At 40.6% G+C, this 21,415-nt stretch overlaps 1 protein-coding gene across 3 annotated transcripts; it reads right to left on the reverse strand.

Annotated features, from left to right (window-relative positions):
* Positions 1-1,379: 1,379 nt before the first annotated feature.
* Positions 1,380-21,330, reverse strand: SNRNP48 (small nuclear ribonucleoprotein U11/U12 subunit 48). Of its 3 annotated transcripts, XM_082347758.1 has the most exons (10): positions 17,616-17,830; positions 16,431-16,469; positions 14,394-14,507; positions 14,084-14,144; positions 12,638-12,712; positions 7,813-8,001; positions 7,232-7,353; positions 5,523-5,614; positions 5,039-5,203; positions 1,380-2,351 (listed from the first exon to the last, which is right to left on the reverse strand). In XM_082347758.1, exons 1-10 carry the CDS (start codon positions 17,769-17,771, stop codon positions 2,303-2,305), a joined length of 1,062 nt encoding a protein of 353 aa, XP_082203884.1. In that variant the 5' UTR covers positions 17,772-17,830; the 3' UTR covers positions 1,380-2,302. The 3 variants fall into 3 exon arrangements, with proteins under 3 accessions (XP_082203884.1, XP_082203885.1, XP_082203886.1); XM_082347759.1 differs by lacking the exon at positions 16,431-16,469 and having other exon boundaries at positions 17,616-17,828; XM_082347760.1 differs by lacking the exons at positions 1,380-2,351; positions 5,039-5,203; positions 5,523-5,614; positions 7,232-7,353; positions 7,813-8,001 and adding an exon at positions 8,008-9,704 and having other exon boundaries at positions 17,616-21,330.
* Between the last annotated feature and the right edge of the window lie 85 nt (positions 21,331-21,415).

Below are 21,415 nucleotides of genomic sequence, written 5' to 3' on the forward strand. Positions count from 1 at the left end.
TAAATTCTACCAAACACCTAAAAAGGAATAGTATCAATTTTTCACAATTCCAGATAATAAAAGAGGAAGGAAACTTTCCCAGCCCTCATTATCTTGATACCAAAAACCAGACAGACGTTACAAGTAAACTACAGACCGATATACCTCATGAACGGAGACACCTTAACAAAAATTTGGCAAATTTTTGCAAACAAGTGCATCTATCAAGACATTAAAAAAACACTATCCTATTTTTCCCCAATCCCACCACCCTACTCCTTTCCCCTTCTCTCTCATACTAAAAGCCCAAGTACATCTTCTAGTTGGTAAAGTCATTGAAATCATAATGAAAAACAATATTATAAATTAAGTTATACTATATGAAACTGCTGATCATTCAAATGGATTTGACCTACAAAAGCAGCAATTTCATATGGCTCAACATTATGGTAACTCCAAAGTCCTTCAATCTGAATTTTATATACTTAGAAATTAAGTACAAGGGCACTAATAGGGCTTCATACTGGCAAGCGACCCATTGATTCTCACCTTATAAATTGGAGAGCTTCTTCCACACCTGAACCTAGCAGCCAATCTGATCTAAATCTAGTCAACCTTTCTGGCGTTGTCAGTTACTTACTCACATAATCAAGGTTTCCTTTCTATTTGGAACCCACCTTGGAATCTTTAACCTGGGTTTCCCAGATACTGCTCTTCAGACGTGAGATGTTTAACATTTAATGCCAAAGTTTCAACTGAACAATCTGGCATACAAGAGAATATACTATACTACTAGCAACGAGAAGGAACAGACTACAGACACACACAACATGGATCAGTCTGTGAAGAGGCAAGTACTGTGCTGTAGCATTCCACTTACATGAATTCTAGAAAAGATGTATCTAATCAATAGTATCAAAAAGCAGATTTGTGGTTGCTTAGGGCTGGTGGTAGAGAAACTGATTGGGAAAAGGGGTATAAGGGAACTTCTGAGGGAGACGGAAATGTTCTCTATCTTGATTGAGATGAAGGATACATGGTGGGGGTATAAGTTTGTCAAAACTCAATGAAGGGCTTCCCTGGTGGCGCAGTGGTTGAGAATCTGCATGCCAGTGCAGGGGACACGGGTTCGAGCCCTGGTCTGGGAAGATCCCACATGCCGCGGAGCGACTAGGCCTGTGAGCCACAATTACTGAGCCTGTGCGTCTGGAGCCTGTGCTCCGCAACAAGAGAGGCCGCGATAGTGAGAGGCCCGCACACCGCGATGAAGAGTGGCCCCCACTTGCCGCAATTGGAGAAAGCCCTCGCGCAGAAACGAAGACCCAACACAGCCATAAATAAATAAATAAATAAATAAATAAATAAATAATTTAAAAAAACAAAAAAAACTCAATGAAATGTACACTTAAAATGAATGTATTTTACTGTATGTAAACAGTACCTCAATCAACTTTATTTACAAAAAACAAAATGACAGTATATTTTTAATTAACAAGTGAAACACAAATACTACCTTATTTTTAAACAATTAATGCATAATGGATGAAGCTGAAGTTCCCTTTGACCACCCTCCCAATGCTGGTTTCCATCCTTTCTCTCTCCCATTTATACCTCCTCCCTCAAATAATCACTGGTGGGAGTTTGGGATGAGCTCTTCTGAACCTTTACAACTGTATTTACATTCATATACAGCCAGAGAAGATGTACAGTATTGTTTTGTACATAGATATAACTTGTACCTATGTTTCTGAAACTTGTTTATTTTCATTTAGCATGTCTCTGAGATCTATTCATGATAATATAGTTTATTTCTTTAAATCCAATATAGTAATCTATCATGTGACTATACCACATTTTATTTAGCCAGGCCATTCCCCTTCTGATGAATATTTAGGTTTTTCCCTTTTACAGTTCACCCGTGGTTACCCCCTGGGGTGGCCACAGGGATCACAGATGGTGCTCCAACCATTCTTTAGCCTTATCTGTAAGGTTTAATTTTTTACAGTAAGAATGCATTTATGTATTAGTTATATAGTTTAAATATTCACTTTAATTCAATAATTTTGATACATAATTATCAAAAAAGAATGAAACAAAATCAGTAATAGGAGGCAATCATCCATTAAAATATAAGGAAAACAAAGTTCTAGGGCATAATCAATGTACTCATGGTTTGAGATGTAAGTATTGATTGAAAAATAATGATCTGAGCACTAAACAGTTCATATAAGCGCATTCTCCCACTCAAAGCAATTATGATAAAACTATCAGCATATTGGTTACCATGGCATAAACATAATTAATACACGCACAAATACTTCATTTACATTTTTTGCTTTCTTCTTTTATGACTATGATGTCTTTCCCCATCCCTGAAATGAAAGGGGTGAAAAAAAAATTATAAATGACAGGCACTTTAATATCAAAGTTTTAAAATAATAATTCACAGTCATATACTGACATCAGATATAAACCAGAACAAGTTAAAACATGCCCTTAAAACTGAACAGTGACTTTTTTTAGGAGTAGACATAAAAAATGCATCATTAAAACTACAGGACAAAATTGAGATGGGGATAAGGAAAACGGATTTTTTACCTGCGCTTTGGAGTTACACTTTAACATTAACTCTGACTATATGTACCCGGTTGATGACCTGAGAGTTCATGGCAAACAGGATACTGGAGTCATAGGAGGGGTTCAGATGTCTGATCTCCTCACCCGGGCCCCCATCTCAGTTCCCACAATTCATTCCCTCTCAGGGGTGGCCCTCAAAGACTATCCTACTGAGAAGTGTTTCCTGCTAATACTCAGTTTATCCTCTCTAACGGAAGATGACTCACGTTTAGATTTTGAGGCTCTCTAACATATGTGAGTTCATAGGGACTGACTGGACATGTCAAAAATTACTTAAGTGGAAGAAGCACTGACAACCAGAAGAAGTGAGACAGCACAATTTCTGATAGCTAATCAAGAGTTAACGTGTGCAGGGGCTTTCTGGGTGGCGCAGTGGTCAAGAATCCGCCTGCCAATGTAGGGCGCACGGGTTCGAGCCCTGGTCCGGGAAGATCCCACATGCCGCAGAGCAGCTACACCTGTGCGCCACAACTACTGAGCCTGCGCTCTAGAGCCTGAGAGCCACAACTACTGAGCCCGCACGCCACAACTATTGAAGCCCGTGTGCCTGGAGTCCGTGCTCTGCAACAAGAGAAGCCACGGCAATGAGAAGCTCGCACACCGCAACGAAGAGTAGCCCCCACTCGCCGCAACTAGAGAAAGCCTGCTCACAGCAACAAAGACCCACGCAACCAAAAATAAATAAATAAAATAAATTTACTTAAAAAAAAAAGAGTTAACGTGTGCATAATTATCACAGATTATCATGCATTAAATGAATCAAAGGGGTTTACTAAGCAAATATTTCATTTTTATAAGAGAAGGACTAAATCATAGCTAGCTTTAACTCTATGAACTGAATGATAATAAGATGAGCAAAATTATTAAACCAATAAGTCTTACTAATTCCTGATCGCCACCGGCCCTGGAGAGGTATCATTTAAAAGCCTATTACTAGACAAGCACTGTGCAAGTAATACTAAATAAGGCATGGACCTGCTTTCAACGAGCTCAGTCTAGTAGAGAGAGAAATAACTTACGTTCAATAAAAAGTAGGTGCTGGGTAGAGTGGTAACAAAATGGGAAAGGTCAGCTCTGTTTGAATGAGTGAAAAAGGCTTCATGGAAATGACTAAGCTGGGTCTTAAAGGATGAGGAGGAGTTTACCGAGCAGGCTTAAAGGACTCCCCTGGTGGCACAGTGGTTAAGACTCCGTGCTCCCAATGCAGGCGGCCTGGGTTCAGTCCCTGGTCAGGGAACTAGATCCCACATGCATGTCACCACTAAGAGTTCGAATGGCAGTGAGCTGCAAGTAAGGAGCCCACGTGCCGAAACTAAGACTCAGTGCTACCAAACAAACAAACAAATAAATAAATATTAAAAAAAATAAAAAATCAGAACATGAGGTGGAAAGGCATGGATGAGGCACAGTGTGGACGACGAACTGTGAGTAAGCTGGGCTGGCTAGAGCTGAAGTTATGTATTTCACGGGGTAGGAGCAAAATACAAGGTAGGCAGGCAGGTGCCCTGCTCCTGGAGGTCTCGAGAGCTGTTCTAAAGAACGTGAACTCTACCGCTGAGGAGTTTTAAGAGGTGAAAGTTCAGTCTGGCAGCAGGGCAGGGATGGATCCACGTGGGACAAGCTTACAGACAGAACAATTAGGAAGATGGCAGCCTTAGGGACAGAGAGGAGGAGGAGCACATGAGGGATCTTCACACAAAACTGACAATCAGGACCAGACGGGAAGGAGTAAAAGGGAGCTTCGAGCATGAGTCCCCGACTTCTGGCTCAGGTGAACAGATGATAGTCATCCATTAACCAGGACAGGAGTACTGGCCGAAGAGGAGCAGACCAAGAAAAAGACAAGCTCAGGTGTAGACCTGATAAATCTGAGATCCACGGAGATGCCCAGTAAGCAGCTGGATACAGGAACAGACCTCGGTCAATTTGAATTCATTATTTCAGTATTACTTTGTATCTCCCCAGCTTTCACAATTTTATCAGGAATACCAACAAGGGCAAAACTGACTGCCATTAAAGCTTAGACCTTCTCTCTGACTTTATAACATCCTTTATCTGATGAATTAGCAAGAGAAAGAAAGGATGAGAAAGAGAAACAAGAAAGGGAGAGAGGGACACAGAAAGGACTGAAGAAAGAGCTAGGCAAACACCTTTTTAACACGATTAACTTTCTACCTAGACATTACTTTCCCATCTCCTGGTGAGGAAACAAGTAATAAAAAAGGGAAACTACCAATCAGGCAGATAGAGCTGTGGATATTTGAACTGAAACCGGAAGAATGTTAAGAATCTTCATCAATTGTTTACTCTCTTCACCTTACTTTACTTACAAGCCATTTTCTCAGCATGGCCTATGACAGGAGGACCTTTTGCTTCTCAAACATCAACAATTCGACAGCGAATGACGCGGTGTTGGGCTTACCTCTCTTTCCTTCTTCTTGAGTCCCAGTGTTTATCCTTATCTTTGTTTCTTTTGCGTTTATGTGGGCTCCTACTCCGATCCCTTCTATGTCGTGAACACTCCGCATCCAGATAGCTTCCCCCAGACTGCCGTGAGTCTACTGAAGCCGACCGCCTTTCTTTGTTCCTGAAACAGAAAGAACATTAAACAGTTAGTTTTAACCACGGTCTCCAGTACAGACCAGCCTAAAGCTCAATATCCTGTACCAGACCAGGGACAGATAGAGACTAAATACGTATAACCTTGCACTCCAGATAAGAGGGCAGGCAAAGAAACTTAGCTCTTAATGGTATGTTTTACAACTGTGGTAAAATAAAGAACAATAAGCGTTCTGATGAATTACAGTGTGCTACTAATGGTCTTGGAGGCGCTAAAATTCAGTTGAACAATTACAGGTGACAGAATAAAAAGAGAACTATTTTCACCAATTGACGCATTGACATACTTTTCCGCATCATCCTCTGCTTTCTCCTGCTCCTCCTCCTGCCAGTGGCTGCTGAGTTCCTCCATGTGCACGTTGATCACATCCCGAATCACCTACGGAGAGTTAAGTACCGAATTTCAGATAAGAGAGCTGCTCAGGGACTTCCCTGGTGGCGCGGTGGTTAAGAATCCGCCTGCCAATGCAGGGGACACGGGTTCGATCCCTGGTCCGGGAAGATCCCACATGCTGCGGAGCAACTCAGCCCGTGCACCACAACTACTGAGCCTGCGCTCTAGAGCCCACGAGCCACAACTACTGAGCCCACGTGCCACAACTACTGAAGCCCGTGCACCTAGAGCCCGTGCTCCGCAACAAGAGAAGCCACCGCAATGAGAAGCCCACGCACCGCAACGAAGAGTAGCCCCCGCTCGCCACAACCAGAGAAAGCCCGTGAGCAGCTACGAAGACCCAACGCAGCCAAAAACTAAATAAATAAATAAATAAATTTATTTAAAAAAAAAAAAGTTAACCATAAAATTGTAAAGAACACTTAGCAACGACACTTACATTTGAGTTCAAGGTTATGAGACCAGAGAAAAAAACAAGTGTTGAACCACCAAGGATTTGAGGGACTCTAAGAATCACTAGGGCGACGCCCAGTAAGGTGAGTCTAAAACACGTGCTTTCATTGTAAAAAGCACAGCATAAAACTAAGTGCTAAGCCGTCGGTACAGAGCATGAGTGCAGTAAGCCGGCAGACGGCTCAGAGCCATCAACACCCATGGAAACAGTGAGTGGGCATCAAGTTTCTAAACAGCAAAACAAAAGGCACCGCAGATGAGACACCATGTATTAGGATACTGAGGTAAGAATAAATACATGTGATCAGATACAGTTTAACAGACAGGCTTGACTAAAGCAAAAGAAAACGCTCGGTAAAATGAGGCCAGATTACGGAAGGTCTCTGAAATCATAGAAGGAAGGAAAAAATAACATGGGAACAATGAGAGATTCAATAAGGAAATTATTTAGAGTCTAGGCAAGGTGATTCGTGTACCAAAAATTCATCAACTCTACCCACTAAATGACATCTGAAAATAAGTCTAGATGTACATCGAGAGGTTAATGTACTTAAATTTTATAATATACATAGAATTATTTTATAATATAAATCACAAATAATTTATACCAAGACATTTCTTAAGCCCAAATGTTTAGTAAAGTACATAAAAGCACACTAAAATTTCTGCCAAAAAAGATAACTATTTACTGAACAATTTCTTTGTCCATAAGCATTATTTCAATTACTTCTCACAATAATCCTGCAGTCTGTATTACTATAAAATGAAAAAATCTGAACCTCAAAAAGCTCAAATAATTTGCCCAAGTCAAACAGCCAATGATAAACCGCAGAATCAAAACTCAAGCCCAGGTGTGTCTAAAGCCAAAATCTATGTTCTCATCGTGATGTAATACCACTTTCTCAAAAGCAGTGTTTTCGTAAGATCGCACAATCTCTTCATAGAAGGGCTCTGTACCCTGAAAAGCCTCTGTCCGGTACAGCGTGGGTCTGAGAGTGACGGAGCAACTACAGAGCAGGTGTGGCCACCGTGGAACCACTTCCTCGCAGAAAACCTCTAAGGAACTGTGGAAATCCACGGGACAGAGGACAACTACCTAAGGGAAATCTCTGTGTTCAACAAAGCTCTACACACTTATGTAAAACTTACCTCAGTATATGATTTCTTGGTTATGTGAACATTCTTAGCTCTATAGGACTGGCGTCTTCTTTTATAATCTCTCACTTCTGCCAGGATTTCAAGGTAAGATTTTGGACTTTTTCGACTATTATCTAATAAAAGAACAAAATAAAATTAATACATCCTCAGAAGCTATAAATTCTTATGACTTAGTGGGAAGGAACACCATAATCATCCGGTATTTCAACATGCTTTAATGTATTGTAATAATATAGGACTCAAAAATATTCTAAAAATTCTGTTATATAAATGAACTAAGTTTTATAGCTTTCCTTTTCTCTAACTGTTAACTGAACGTAAGAGTGCTTAGGTACAGAAATGAAAGTAACAGCCCAGCTCAAGGAACATTCTTACAGAAGTAAGGTATGCTTAATGTAACAATCAGAGAGCAAAATTTCAAGTACTAAGTAAACATCTTAATATGTATGTGAATATCAGATGATACAAAACCATCCTATTCCAACTCAAAGTGGCCTGACAAGTCATCCTAATAACACTCAAAGGATGGAATGACAATTAAGAAATAGAAAACTATGATATTCGTCTCAAACCTTGATTGACTTTGGCAGCCAAGTCTACAAAGAGATCGCTGTCATTTTCAATAATTTGAGAATCTGAGCGCTTTTTCTTTGTCTCCTCGATTACAAAATCATAGAGGGCAAGACGATCAGCTTGGGTTAGATCACAAACAAACCGTTTGTGATTCAGAGGAACTTCAACAGGCAATGAAGAATACATCCCTAGAGTAAAAATAAAATCACAAGAATAAACAATACATGAAGCTTTGTGGATTTATGATCTACTATACTTATCTTTAAACATGTGCTGTAATAATGCAACATTAAACTAACACAAGCAATCTGTTTTCATGGTAATCCCTAAACATACAAAACATCAATCTGTGTGATAACGGCCAACACTGACTCTATCCCGAATGCTACACCCACAGAACGTTTGCTGTTGTGGACGCTTGCTATTCTTCCAACAATGTTAAGACAGATCCCATGAAGGCAGGCAGTAATAACTATGAGACAATTTGCTAAGAAAAAAAACTTTTAAAAGGCTACCCATACTGTAAAAGTAGATATTAACTTTCTTTCTGTCTATATGCTTTTCCCCATAAAAGCTGGGAAAAAATGTTTTTAATAGGTAATACACATTACAGTCCCTTTGAAGATAAATTATAGAAATATGAAAAATGTGTAAAAAATATCATTTTTTATGAGACATCAAGCTAGATGTTCCATAGTCAAAATACATCCCATTTGTGCAATGACTTAGAGCTAGGGACCAAGAAACAGTTAAGTAGCAGAAATCCCAAGAAAGACCAGAGAAAGACAGACTGAGACTAACCCTGATTTAATTTTCGGAAGAAGCGGCATATTGGCTTCACCAAATTAACTGAAAAACGTTAACAATACCCGCCCCCCCAAAGTCATAGAACTTTCTAAAATCTGCTCATTAATGAAAAAAAGTAAATACAATACCTTGATATGATGTATTAAACATTGAAGAAAATTTGTTTTGAGATTCAAATTTTCTCAAAGAAACAAAAAAATTACTGTAACTGTAAATAAAGCAATTTAAAACGATTCTTTCTAGACTTCATTATTCACGAATGCAAACAAAGAACATGAGCTACTAAAGGAATCCTTTTAATGTTTGCTAGTTACCCTAAAGTAATAACTTAGGTTCACAGAACAATGTAAAATCTGTAGCTCTTCTCAAATACTGATATTTGATAAAGTTTAACCCCACTGACTTTCTAAGTAAAGAGGCAAAACAAAAATTCAAATGAGAGCACCCTAGGAACTAAGCGTTACAACACAAGAAAAGAGGTGACTTTACATTTGTCGACAAATTAAGAGGAGAGCTACACCGAATCTGAGTCCGTGGTGTAACAGCTATAGATAACCATCTGTACTAGCAGAAGGCTTCTGAATTAGTGCGGAAGGAGGGTTCCCTCCCTTTCAATCAATCTTACTCTAATTCTGGTAGACACTAGGGAAAGTCAGATGTTAAAACATTTAATTTTATAATATAAAACTGAGATGGCTTTGATAAACCTAATTTATCTGAATATAGGTTATATATTCTGGGAGAAAAATACAAAAGATTAGAAAACACTGATGTATTATAAACAAGCTCCATATAAACCTCTCTCTGTTCTTTCTAAACAAAGAAGTATAATTTCCTCCTTAAAATATTTTGGAGTTTTCTTTATTCATCTTAAATTTCTGTGTGGTCAAGACTCATAGTTAAATTCTTTGAAATTCAACTAAAATTCCAAATCAAGACTATAATATTGTGACAGTGATTAAGATAAAGTTTAGAAATTTGAGTGATACTTTTAAAAGGATATCATTTGCAAAAAGGATACTGCATATCTTTAAATAAGGAGTACATTCAGGTTCCTAATTCCTCTTTATACTCACCCCAATTACTGAAAAAGAAAAAGTACAGGAAAAGTTAAACAACAAAACTGCATTCAAATCATTCAGAGCATAGATATTTCTGACAAAAAAAGAAATAAACATACTTCAATAAGCTTACATTTCCACAAAATGTAAAAGTTCAAATGCAAGTTTCTATACAATTTAGAGGTATATCTGAATGAGCTGTAATCATACTAATTCTGTGACCCTCTATCTACTTTTTTTTATAGTAGTTTTTAAAAACTGTGGTAAAATATACACATGAAATTTACCATTTTAACCATTTTCAGGTGTACAGTTCAGTGGCATTTAGTACATTCATACTGTTGTGCAACCATCACTTCTATCCATCTCCAGAACTTTTTCATCATCCCAAACTGAAACTCTAATCTACTTTTTCAAAAACTTGAACTCTCATTCTTCTGTGTTAGTTCTTTCTGCCATCACAGGGCATCTCAAACGTGTGAGATACAATATTAAATATTAATAATAAATATTAATATTAAATAATAATATATTTAACAATATTAAACATTAACTCGTGTTAAAGGTACAAATTCAGAATTTTGTAAAGAATTCATACAGAGTCAATTTCCTAACACTGGAGATGAAGAAATGAGGCCCTTGGAAGTAAAACGATTTGCCAACATCTCACAAGTGGTAGGAACAGATCAGGTCTAGAACCATAATCTCCTGTCTCTTTGGGGTTCTTTAGCGTAGTACACTGATGTTCAAATCATGGCCACCACCCAAACAGATGCCATGAAATTGAAGTACAGCAACTTGAATTTTTAATATTGAAGGAAAAAGATAAACCACCAACTATAAAATGATTGTTTATGACTGAAATCAGTATCTTGGTTATAAAATTAACCGAAGTAACTATATCTGAAAATAAATAAGTAGACCTAATGGCTGTTCAAGCTTTGACAAAGATTAACGAATTGAGAATTCTATACCTTGAGTTTAGACCTGATGTGACTGATGAAATGAAGACATAAAAAACTTACAATTTAGTACATAACAAACAAAATATTAATGAAATGGAAAATATAAAACTATTCATGTTAGTCATTCTTCCTTCAAAGTAAACATCAATAAGAAAGTATTAAAGAGATTTTTGTCCTGGGGTAAAAAATTTTAGATGTGTAAGACATAAGGGTGCCACAAAAAATAATCTCTATTGAGAAATTGCAGAACTCTACACAGATGAAAAAAAGTTTTAAAAAGAGGGTTACAGATCATATAACATGTTATTCTTAACAATTAAGTCTTAATTTAAGGTAATACAAAAATTCAAAATCAAATAGACGTTCCTCTTAACTATCTATTGAAAGAACAATTCATTCAAAGTAATTCTTTGCTTTTGTAAAGAATTAAACTCAATGTGCAAATCTGCAAAATTCAGAACTTGGCTCTCAATCCAGCTTTCCTATATTATGGCAAAGGGGTGTTAATTCACTTCTGTGTGCCTCTATTTCTTCATCTAATATGAAAGGGCAAATACTTGTTCAACCTATCACAAGTTTGTTGTCAAAGGGAAATGAAATACATAAGAGAGCTTTGAAAAAAAAAAAAATCTCTTCTAAAACATAAAAGCACTGAGGACCTTTAGAACAAGCACCCCAGAACTTTATCATCTCTATCAGACAGGATTTGTTTCCTGATCTGTAAAAAGCAGAAGCTGGATTAGATGATCTCCAAGTTCTCTTTCAACTCTAAAATAAATTCAGTAAATCTATCTAACTAGCTAAGGTCAAAAAAAGTCCTTTAACTAGTAACCCCTCCAAAAAAAAACCAAAACCAAAATCCTTTACTTTTTTAATTGGTTCACTAACTGAACAGGGGTCAAAAAAAGCTTGACTGACTATAGCTCAGTAATCTCTTCAAATAAGATGAGAGTCAAATGTCTCCCTCAAAGAATAAAACCTGCAATTTAGCACAAAAAGTACTAAATGGGATCTTCAAAACAGGAAATACAAGAAATATGCTTCTGGCTGTTACAAGGAACCAATGTAATGCAGACTAAAAAGACTTCTTCCTTCTGCAGCCACAGGGCAACTGAGGGAGAAATGAAGCCCAGATACTGGCTTAGAACAATGGGATTAAGACCCTGAACATCGACACAGGAGAAAAGAAATCGTAACTATGGGATGGTGAGTATCATTCAGCTAAAAAGAAGAGTGAGGGAGAAAAAGGTAAGATGTCCAGAGAAAGAGCTACCTTCAGGAGGCTTAAAGAAGTCAACTGAGAATTCTTATCAGAGCCAGTCAGCTTTGGCTGGATGATCTACCTAGAGTCAGAAATCTGTTAACTCCATTTACTTGTTTTCTTCTATCATTTTGAAGGATTAAGGTTTCTTTCAATTTCCTAGAAGCCGCAAACTTAAAAATTCTAACCTAGTCTCTGCTGAAGTTAAGTCCTAGGCAGAAACTCTTAAGCCAGCCTTCCAAAGCTGGGCATGCAGGGATCCACAAACCCTCTGAAACTGTATATAAAACTGTTGTTTGTGCTTCACTGAGGAGTAGCTGTGGAGACAGATTAGCCCGAGCCTTTCTTCTTACATTCCATTTCGACATTCCTACATTTAACACTGGGCTAATTCTCAAGAGAGAGGGGAAATGTCAGGGTGAGACAGTCTACTCAATGGGATTTATTTACTATATAATCATAATTTTAAAAAAATTATCTACGAGGCAATCTCACTTATTAGGTAATCCCAAAGCATGAATCCTTAGCTAAAACAGTGTCCTGGTGAGACGGGTGTATCTCAGTGGAATATATCTAACAAATGAAGCTGACACCAAGCACTGAGTCTAATGTCAAATGTAAAACTTAGCCTTTCTCATAACTGTTCTCATAAGATTTCTCTTGAAAATTAGTAACGTGCTATGGAAGAAAAACAGTTTTATTAATTAGCTCAAACTTTGATGCCACTTACTTTGATTATAATAATCACCATCGTTTCCAACTGCATCTCTAGCTTGTTTAATTATCTGGAATTGTGAGTCCTTATCTGTCAAAAAAATCCATAAACACAATATGAATCATCAGTGTCCACAATGAAATTAACTGGGTTCTAATCCGAGCTCCTTGGGCACATTGAGAAACCTTCCAGAACCTTAACACCCACAGTGCTGCCAATGTACTCTGAATGCAGAATTCTTTCAGATCTACCTAGAATCCAGTAAGTAACCAGACTTCAAGCAATTCAGAAAACACTATAATCAAGCATGCAGCAGTAGCTGCTACAAATTTTAGCAACCAGTATAATATCTAACATTTCTTGAATCCCAGCTAAGTGTCAGGCAGTATTCTAACCATATTACATATATCATTACATCATTTAATCCTCACAAGGGTGCTATTATCATCATCCGCATTTTATAAAGAAATTTAGGCAACAAACAGGTTAATTACCTTACTGAAAGTCACACAACTATTAGTGACAAAACTAGTTGACTCAGGGCATTCTGATTCCAAAGTCCAAGATTTTAACCTCTATGTATGCTGTGAACACTTGGAACACATTTCCATCCTCAGTTCTATCGTCAAATTATGTGTGTGGCCGGATTTTTGTTATAATCAAGAAGGAAGGCATCTGTCCTATTGTACAAAGCTTTGGAGGATTTTCATTGCCTATTATAAGCCTGGTCTCTAAATTTCAGATTGAGCAAACTAGTGTCACTATAGGAAGTATCTTTCTTGGGACTTCCCTGGCGGTCCAGTGGTTAAGACTTTGCCTTCCAATACAGGGGGTGCGGGTTCGATTCCTGGTTGGGGAGCTAAGATCCCACATGCCTCGCAGCCAAAAAACCAAAAAAACATAAAACAGAAGCAATATTGTAACAAATTCAATAAAGACTTTAAAAAACGTTCCACATCAAAAAAAAAAAAAATCTTTAAAAAAAAAAGAAATATCCTTCTTAATCAACCATAAGCATACTTATAAAGTCCATTCTTTTGATAATTCAAAAATGAAACATCAAGACTTCCCTGGTGGCGCAGTGTTTAAGAATCCGCCTGCCAATGCAGGGCACACGGGTTCAGTCCCTAGTCTGGGAAGATCCCACATGACAAGGAGCAACTAAGCCCGTGAGCCACAACTACTGAGCGCTCCAGAGCCCGCAAGCCGCAACTACTGAAGCCTGTGTGCCTAGAGCCCGTGCTCCACAACTAGATAAGCCACTGCGACGAGAAGCCCGTGCACTGCAATGCAGAGTAGCCCCCGCTCGCCGCAACTAGAGAAAGCCCGCGCGCAGCAACGAAGACCCAACGTAGCCAAAAATAAATAAAAAGAAATAAATTAAAAAAAAAAAAAAAGAAATATCAATACCTATACAGGTACAGCTACACTAAGATATTTTTAAATTATATTAATACTTACTCAAGGTAACTGAAGGTATCTTCGCATTCTCATAGAAAAAGTCAGAATTATACATTTTATCCTAAATAATAAAAAAAACAAAATCTTAGTGTTCTTCAGTATCATATGACTATTTTAAGATTTGAGATAAACCAACAACAGATTAATATCATTTAAACATTTCTTGCAATAATTTGCAAAATGAGGCAAGTACCATTGCACCCCTCAAATGACAATTATTTTGTCAGAAAACATCACACTGTACCTTCCAAATACTGTGAACTTATTAAGGCATGAATTACACAACATACACATAATAGATATATGGTACCTCTTCTTCTTTGGTATAGCCCAGTTTCCTCAATCTACAAGATACCATGTGCTTCGCTAAAGACGACTTAGGCATGTGATGATTGGAATCATAAGGGCATATGGCAACTTCATCCTATTAAAGATCAAACAGAAGCAAAGAAAAAAGGTACAGAATTTTTAAGGAAATAATTATACCATTAAATGTTTTTATATCCTCTTCTGTAGGCCTCTCCCAACGCCCCTGTGTGAGTGTATGTATACAGAAAAAAGAAAAAAAACCTCCCTCATTCTCTCTCCCCCTTACAGCCTCTGCCCCCTTCAACCCATCAAAGCCCAACTCTTTTTTTTTTAATTATTTATTTTATTTATTTATTTATGGCTGTGTTGGGTCTTCGTTTCTGTGTGAGGGCTTTCTCTAGTTGCGGCAAGCGGGGGCCACTCTTCATCGCGGTGCACGGGCCTCTCACTATCGCGGCCTCTCTTGTTGCGGAGCACAGGCTCCAGACGCGCAGGCTCAGTAGTTGTGGCTCACGGGCCCAGTTGCTCCGCGGCATGTGGGATCTTCCCAGACCAGGGCTCGAACCCGTGTCCCCTGCATTGGCAGGCAGATTCTCAACCACTGCACCACCAGGGAAGCCCAAAGCCCAACTCTTGAAAGATGTGTTTACACTCACTGCCTGGACAACCTCACCTACCAATCAGCTAGTCTTTTTTCCTCCTAATGAACTCTGAAATCCTTCCACATAATCCATGCCCGCTGTCATGTCCCCATGCAGGAGATCATCACCTCCCTCCTGGGTTACAAGGGCCACTGCCTAACTGCTCTCTCTACTTCCGGTCTGGCTGTTCTCCATTCTCCACACTGCAGCTAGCTTGAATCCCAGGCCTGCCACTTACTGACTGTATGAACTTAGTCAAGGTATTGAACCTTTCTTTGCCTCAGTTTCCTCATCTATAAAAGGGGTGTAACAGCAGGACCTCTCTCACAGAGCTATGAGTTTATACACATAAAGCAATTTGGACAGGGCCTGATAAATAGTAAGCATTCAATAAATATAAGCAATTATTATTTTATTAAAAGGCAAGTATAATCATGATATGTCTTGGCTTAAAATACTTCCATGCGGGGCTTCCCTGGTGGCGCAGTGATTAAGAATCCTCCTGCCAATGTAGGGGACGCGGGTTCGACCCCTGGTCCGGGAAGATCCCACGTGCCGCGGAGCAACTAAGCCCGTGCGCAACAACTACTGAGCCTGTGGTCTAGAGCCCACGTGCCACCGCAACTACTGAGCCCACGAGCCACAACTACTGAAGCCCGCGAGCCACAACTACTGAAGCCCATGCGCCTAGAGCCCATGCTCTGCAACAAGAGAAGCCACCGCAGTGAGAAGCCTGCACACCCCAATGAAGAGTAGCCCCCGCTCGCCACAGCTAGAGAAAGCCCATGTGGAGCAACAGAGACCCGACGCAGCCAAAAATATATAAATTAAATAAATAAAGAAAAAAACAAAAACTCCCATGCCTCCCCCACTGTTCTCATTAAGAAAAAAAAAAAAAAATCTAGATTCTTTAACACGGCTGACACAAGGACCTTCAAGCTCTGGCCCCTACTGACCATCATTCCCCTCCTTCCCCGTAGCCTATGCTCTTGGCTATCCTTAACTACCGGAGGTTTCCTATCTGCTCACACTCTTGTCTCTGGATTTCTACACATGCTGCTGATGCTTTCTCTGTGCTTCACTAGCTAATTCAGTTCACTTTCGTTTATCAGCTTAGAATTCACTTTACCCAGGAAGTCCTGGCCATCCCCTCACAGCCTACAATAACTGGCACTACAGTAATTCCAACCCAGCCTTCACAGACTTTATCACATTACAACGTAGTGGCTGATCTCTCTGTATTCCCCCTCATCACCACCACCAGCCGCTGAGCTCTGTGAGGGTGGGAACTGTGACACCAGTCGCTCAACTTCAGCATGAAAACACTCCAGCAGAAAAGAGAAGATTCACTGCCTATCTGGACTGCACCTGGTCTAGGAAGTATGAATGTCACTTACCAGGATGTTTACGCCAGTCCCTCTCCTGGATATCAGACACTGGTTTTGCAAAGGTCAGATGCACATCCACAGCCGATTGCCAGAATTTTGGAATTTTAGAGAGGAGTTTGAGAGCGGCCGCATGCCAATTAGGCACACGGACTCTCAGAGCAGAATGCCTGGGGGTTCAAATCCTAACTGCCACCTATCAGCAACGTGTCCTGGGCCAAAGTATCACCTCTTCTGGTTTGTTTCCTCATCTGTAAAAAGTGGCTAACGGTACCTACCTCATAGGGTAACTAAGAATATTAAAGGAGGTATAGTAAGTGGCATATACAAAGCTCTATTTAACTGTTAACAAAAGAAATCTAAATTTACTAAATCGCTGGGTAAACAGCGGTGTGGAAAGGCTTGGCAGGCCCCACTCAATGGAATTCGCAGCTTCAAATATACCTCTAAACAAATAATAAAAGTGTTGCTGCTGTTTTCTCCTCTGGCCGAGCAGCACGCGGGATCTTAGTTCCCAGGCCTGGGATTGAACTGAACCCGGGCCCCCTGCAGCGGAAGCGCGGAATCCTAACCACTGGACCGCCAGGGAATTCCCAAAAGTGTTTTTTTTAAATGGTAAACCCAGAAAGAATAGTCGACCGCATGAATAATGATGCCACACTGGAGCACTTCCCTTCCTCCCATCCCATTAAAAAAAAAAAAAAAAAATCAGGATTATTCACCCCAATACTCTTGCCTACATCTCTTCCTAACGTCCAGGAGAGCTGCTAGTACCGACTCTAGGTTGATATCCTTTAATAATCCTGGAATCGGTGCACAGTCTGGAGGCAGAGAAAGGTGACCTGCACTCCCAAGCCCTCCCGACACCGAGTCTGGTGCAACTGCGGAATCCACGCGACAGATGACAGGGCAAACCGCCGCCGCCTCCGCGAGCAGCACCCCGAGACCCGCCCGCTTATCTCCCAATCACACCCCAGCCCGGCCATCCGCTCCGCTCTGCACCCGCCGCGATCCCTTGGCTCCTTAGGGCGAGGTTCCGCGGGGGTGCGCAGCCCGGGGGTGGGTGCGAGCATCCCGGGGGCGTCGGGCGCTGCAGGCCGGATCCCGCGCCTCCCACGGCCCTGCAGACGCGGGGCCGCGCCCGCCGCCCGGGGCTCCGCAGGCTGAGGGCCCCCGGGAGGACCCCGCGCCTCTCACCTCGGCCGCCTCCTCCTCCCCGGGCTCCAGCCGGTCCAGGCTCCAGCCCAGCGACGCCGTCACCTCCTCCAGCGTCCGGCAGCAGCTCTCCACGAACTCGCTCAGCTCCTCCCGCAGCCGCCGCCGCTCCTCCACCGGGGGAGGTTCGCCCTCCATGGCCGCCACACGGCCACTCACACCCCTGCCGGGCCGGAAGGAGCGGCCCAATTGCCGGCGGCGCGCGCGGGCCTCTGGGAGCGGTGGGCGGGGCCACACCGCCACGTGACTGGATCCGCCAACAGGGAAGGGCCCCGGGATGGGCGGGAGACGTTCTGTTGAGAAGTCTCTTCCGTCCTTTCCCGACGTCGCTGCCTTTGTAAGGCTCGTGGATGCCTTTGCGCTTGGCCTTCCCTGAACGGCGTTCCCCGCCCCACCCCAATTAAAAAAAAAAAGGCTTATATCTACAGAAAAGTTTAAAGAGTAAGTACGATGAGCATTCGCATAGCCGTTCTCCAGTTCATTAACTGCTAACATTTGGCCTCTCTCCCACCGTCTCCATGCACACAGCCCCGCACACTGATTTTTGACGAATTATTTGAGAGTTGCGGATACTTCCCCACAGACGTCCGTATGCATCTCCTAAGAATAAGGACATAGCCCGACATAAGCACAATACATGATCAAACCTAAGAAAATTAATAATTTCATAGTATCATCTAACATAATTCATATTCAAGTTTCCCGAGCTGCCCCCCAAATTCCTTTGATAGCCGTTTTATTATTTTTCTCAACCCATGAGCTATAATCGGCTCTTCTAATGCAGAACAGTCTTCTCCACTCTCCTCTGTAACTTGTCATTGAATTTTGTCCCGACTCCCCACCAGTTGTCTGGTAGAATGTTCCTCCTTCTGGACTTGTTAGATCTTCCCCTTACGACTAGATTCAGTGTAAGCATTTTTTGCAAGACGTGTGTACCTCTTTATATCACACCTCATAGAGGACACATATCTTAGATTCTCCTGCTGTCAGTAATGCTAAATTTGATCACTCGGCAAAGGCGGTGACTGCATGGTTCCATTGTAACTGTACATTTTCCTCTTGGTATTTGGTAAGTAATCTGAGGGATGCTACTTTGAGGCCACGTGAACGTCCTGTTCCCAGCAAACTCACACAATCCTTCACTGAATCTGTGATTACTGATTATGTACCCGATGATTCTGTAACTGTCATGCTCCCACGTTTATTAGCTGCCATTCTTACCACACCTTCATTTTTTTCTATCGTTTGTTTCACTATGGAATCACGGTTTGGTTTTTAAAAAGTCATTATTAAAAGTTTTAAAATTCGTTATTACATACTCCATTACCATGATAATTCTTTTTTTTTGTAAGCAGAAAATGTGTGTGCAGAAATTATAAGGTGAATACAAAATACTGATATTTTTGAGAAAATTGAATTGGATCAAATCAATAATAAAAATTTTCCCATGGTTCCATGGACTTCTGAATAGTAAGATCATTGGTATTTGACATAGCCATAATGATGCTGTCCACACAAAGTGAACAATGCAAGAGGCATTTACTAAAGACTATGAGTATTTGTTATATGGATTCAGCCCATTAATAATCAATGTCCATTTCCATCCTGTATCCTGGACTTAATTTTTTTTTTTTAACCATCATAATTCTTGTTGATGCTCAAATGGTCCCAAGTTTGACCAGTGGAAACCACTATAACCATCTGTGTCTCTTTGACACATCCCTGTTAGTCCTCAAGTACTTCCCTGCTTTGATTAACCCAAGTCTACTCTGTACATTTCCTACCCAAGACCTGGAACCAGCCCTTCTGGTTTCCCCAAATAGTTTTAACTACCAGAATCTAATCCCTCTCATGTTTTGTTTTTTTTTTTCAAGCCTGATACCAAATCTTTGCTTTCCTTTGCACTTGCTTCCATCAGGCAGTATACAGTGGAGTATACTTTTGTGAACAACTATTCTCAAAGGCAAACAGCACAGTTCTCACACACACACACAAATAAAGGTGATAATATGGAAAAAGGCCAGTAGCTACAAGTGGATGTGTGGCGAGAAGCAGTCTATTCATACTCTGCCCACAGCATCCTTACTTTTTGTTTGCAATTACGTAGTTTGCCAAGCCTCCTGGAAAATGTGAGTCTATTTTTGGGTGTGAAGTGATGACTGTTGTTGAAATTTTACATATACAGTTCCCTTTTCTGTGGATGTACAGTATACGTGAACCAGATCAAAACTCAGCCCAGGTCAAGTATGCCCTCTCTCCAGGATCCAGCCCTCTCATTTCACAGCTTAATGACAACTCTGGCAGCAGCTTGGAGGGGGTGTACCATTTCAACCTGAAGAACTCCTTTCCATTGATTCATGTTAATCTGTCCAATCACCATTTTCCTAAAGAGGTCTCCTGACCCCTGTTCTAGGTTAGGCCTCTATTCTGGGCTGAATTCTGTCCCCTCCAAAATTCAAAGTCCAAACCCCCAATGTGACGGTATTTGGAGAGGTAATTAAGGTTAAATGAGGTCATAAGGGTGGGGCCCTCATGTGACAAAACTAGTGTCCTTCTAAGTTGAGGAAGAGATGCCAGAGCTCCTTCACTGCCTGTTAGCCCGGATGAGAGCTCTCACCATAAACCAACCCCGGTGGCATCTACCTTGACCTTGGACTTCTGACCTCCAGAACTATAAGAAAATCAATGTTTGTTTAAGCCACCAGGTCTGTGGTATCTCATCACAGCAGCCCGAGCTAATGCAGCCCCCCAGCTCTGGCGTAAGGATCCTCCTTCATTTCCTTCAACATAGCATTTCCCACGCACTTTCCTTCCTTTTAAACTACAAGGGCTATTTCTGTACCAGGTACTTCTCCCATTAGATCCACAGCTTCTGGACCATGTGTGGCACACAGAACTCAATATTCAGTGAATGAAATTAATAACAAATCCTCCAAATTGGGAGGGGGCCAAGAGGAAGAAAAAGAGAGGCGAGGTAAGGAAGAAACGAGTGCTGTTTTCACCCTAAGTACCAAAAGCCCCCCCAATAAGTTAAGGATTATCTAGAGTATGATCGTTTTTATTCTACACAATTAGCATTTCATTTGTCTTCCTAGTGTCTATTGTACCATCAAATGTGTCTGATTGTATTAATATATGCTTCTGATATATGAAAGTTGTCCCACTCATTGTTTTACATGTGTCTTCTGCACCCATCCAGACTGTACGTGCCTTGAAGTCAGGGTCTTATAAACTCTACTGAATCCTCATTGTACCCAGCCCAATACTAGACATAGCAGGCAATCAGTAAAGTATTATTAATTTAATAACAAATGTCTGAATTTCAAAAGTTTTCTTTGATCCAAAAAATAGGCTTATATTTCGTTGTCCTTCAACAGAGAAGCAAAAACTCTTCAGGAATGTTTCATAGATTCAAGGTCAAGTCCTTCCTCTTTGGGGACAAAAATGCAACCATGTAGTTTAAGGCTACCCAAAATGGAATCTTAGCCACTTCATGTTTTTTGAAGGGTATGACAGTGACTTCTCCCCATGCTATGCACTGTCCAGAATAAGCCAGAAGTGGGTATTGACCTCTTGCCTGGCCTCCTTACACAGGCTTCTTTAAAGGACTCTACCTGGTACATAAATGTTGAAAAAACTACCTTCAGAAGACCAACTTCTAACAGGAATTCAGAACTAAAACAGTTTTTTAATGGTCTTTCTTAATAGGTATTTAGTAAACAGTTTCAGACACATTTTACAATAAACAAAAAGCTTCTGCTAAATGCCCTTGTGTGTATGAA

The sequence above is a fragment of the Balaenoptera borealis genome, assembly GCF_965194805.1.
Source record: "Balaenoptera borealis genome assembly, chromosome: 12".
NCBI classification, from domain to species: Eukaryota; Metazoa; Chordata; class Mammalia; order Artiodactyla; family Balaenopteridae; genus Balaenoptera; species Balaenoptera borealis.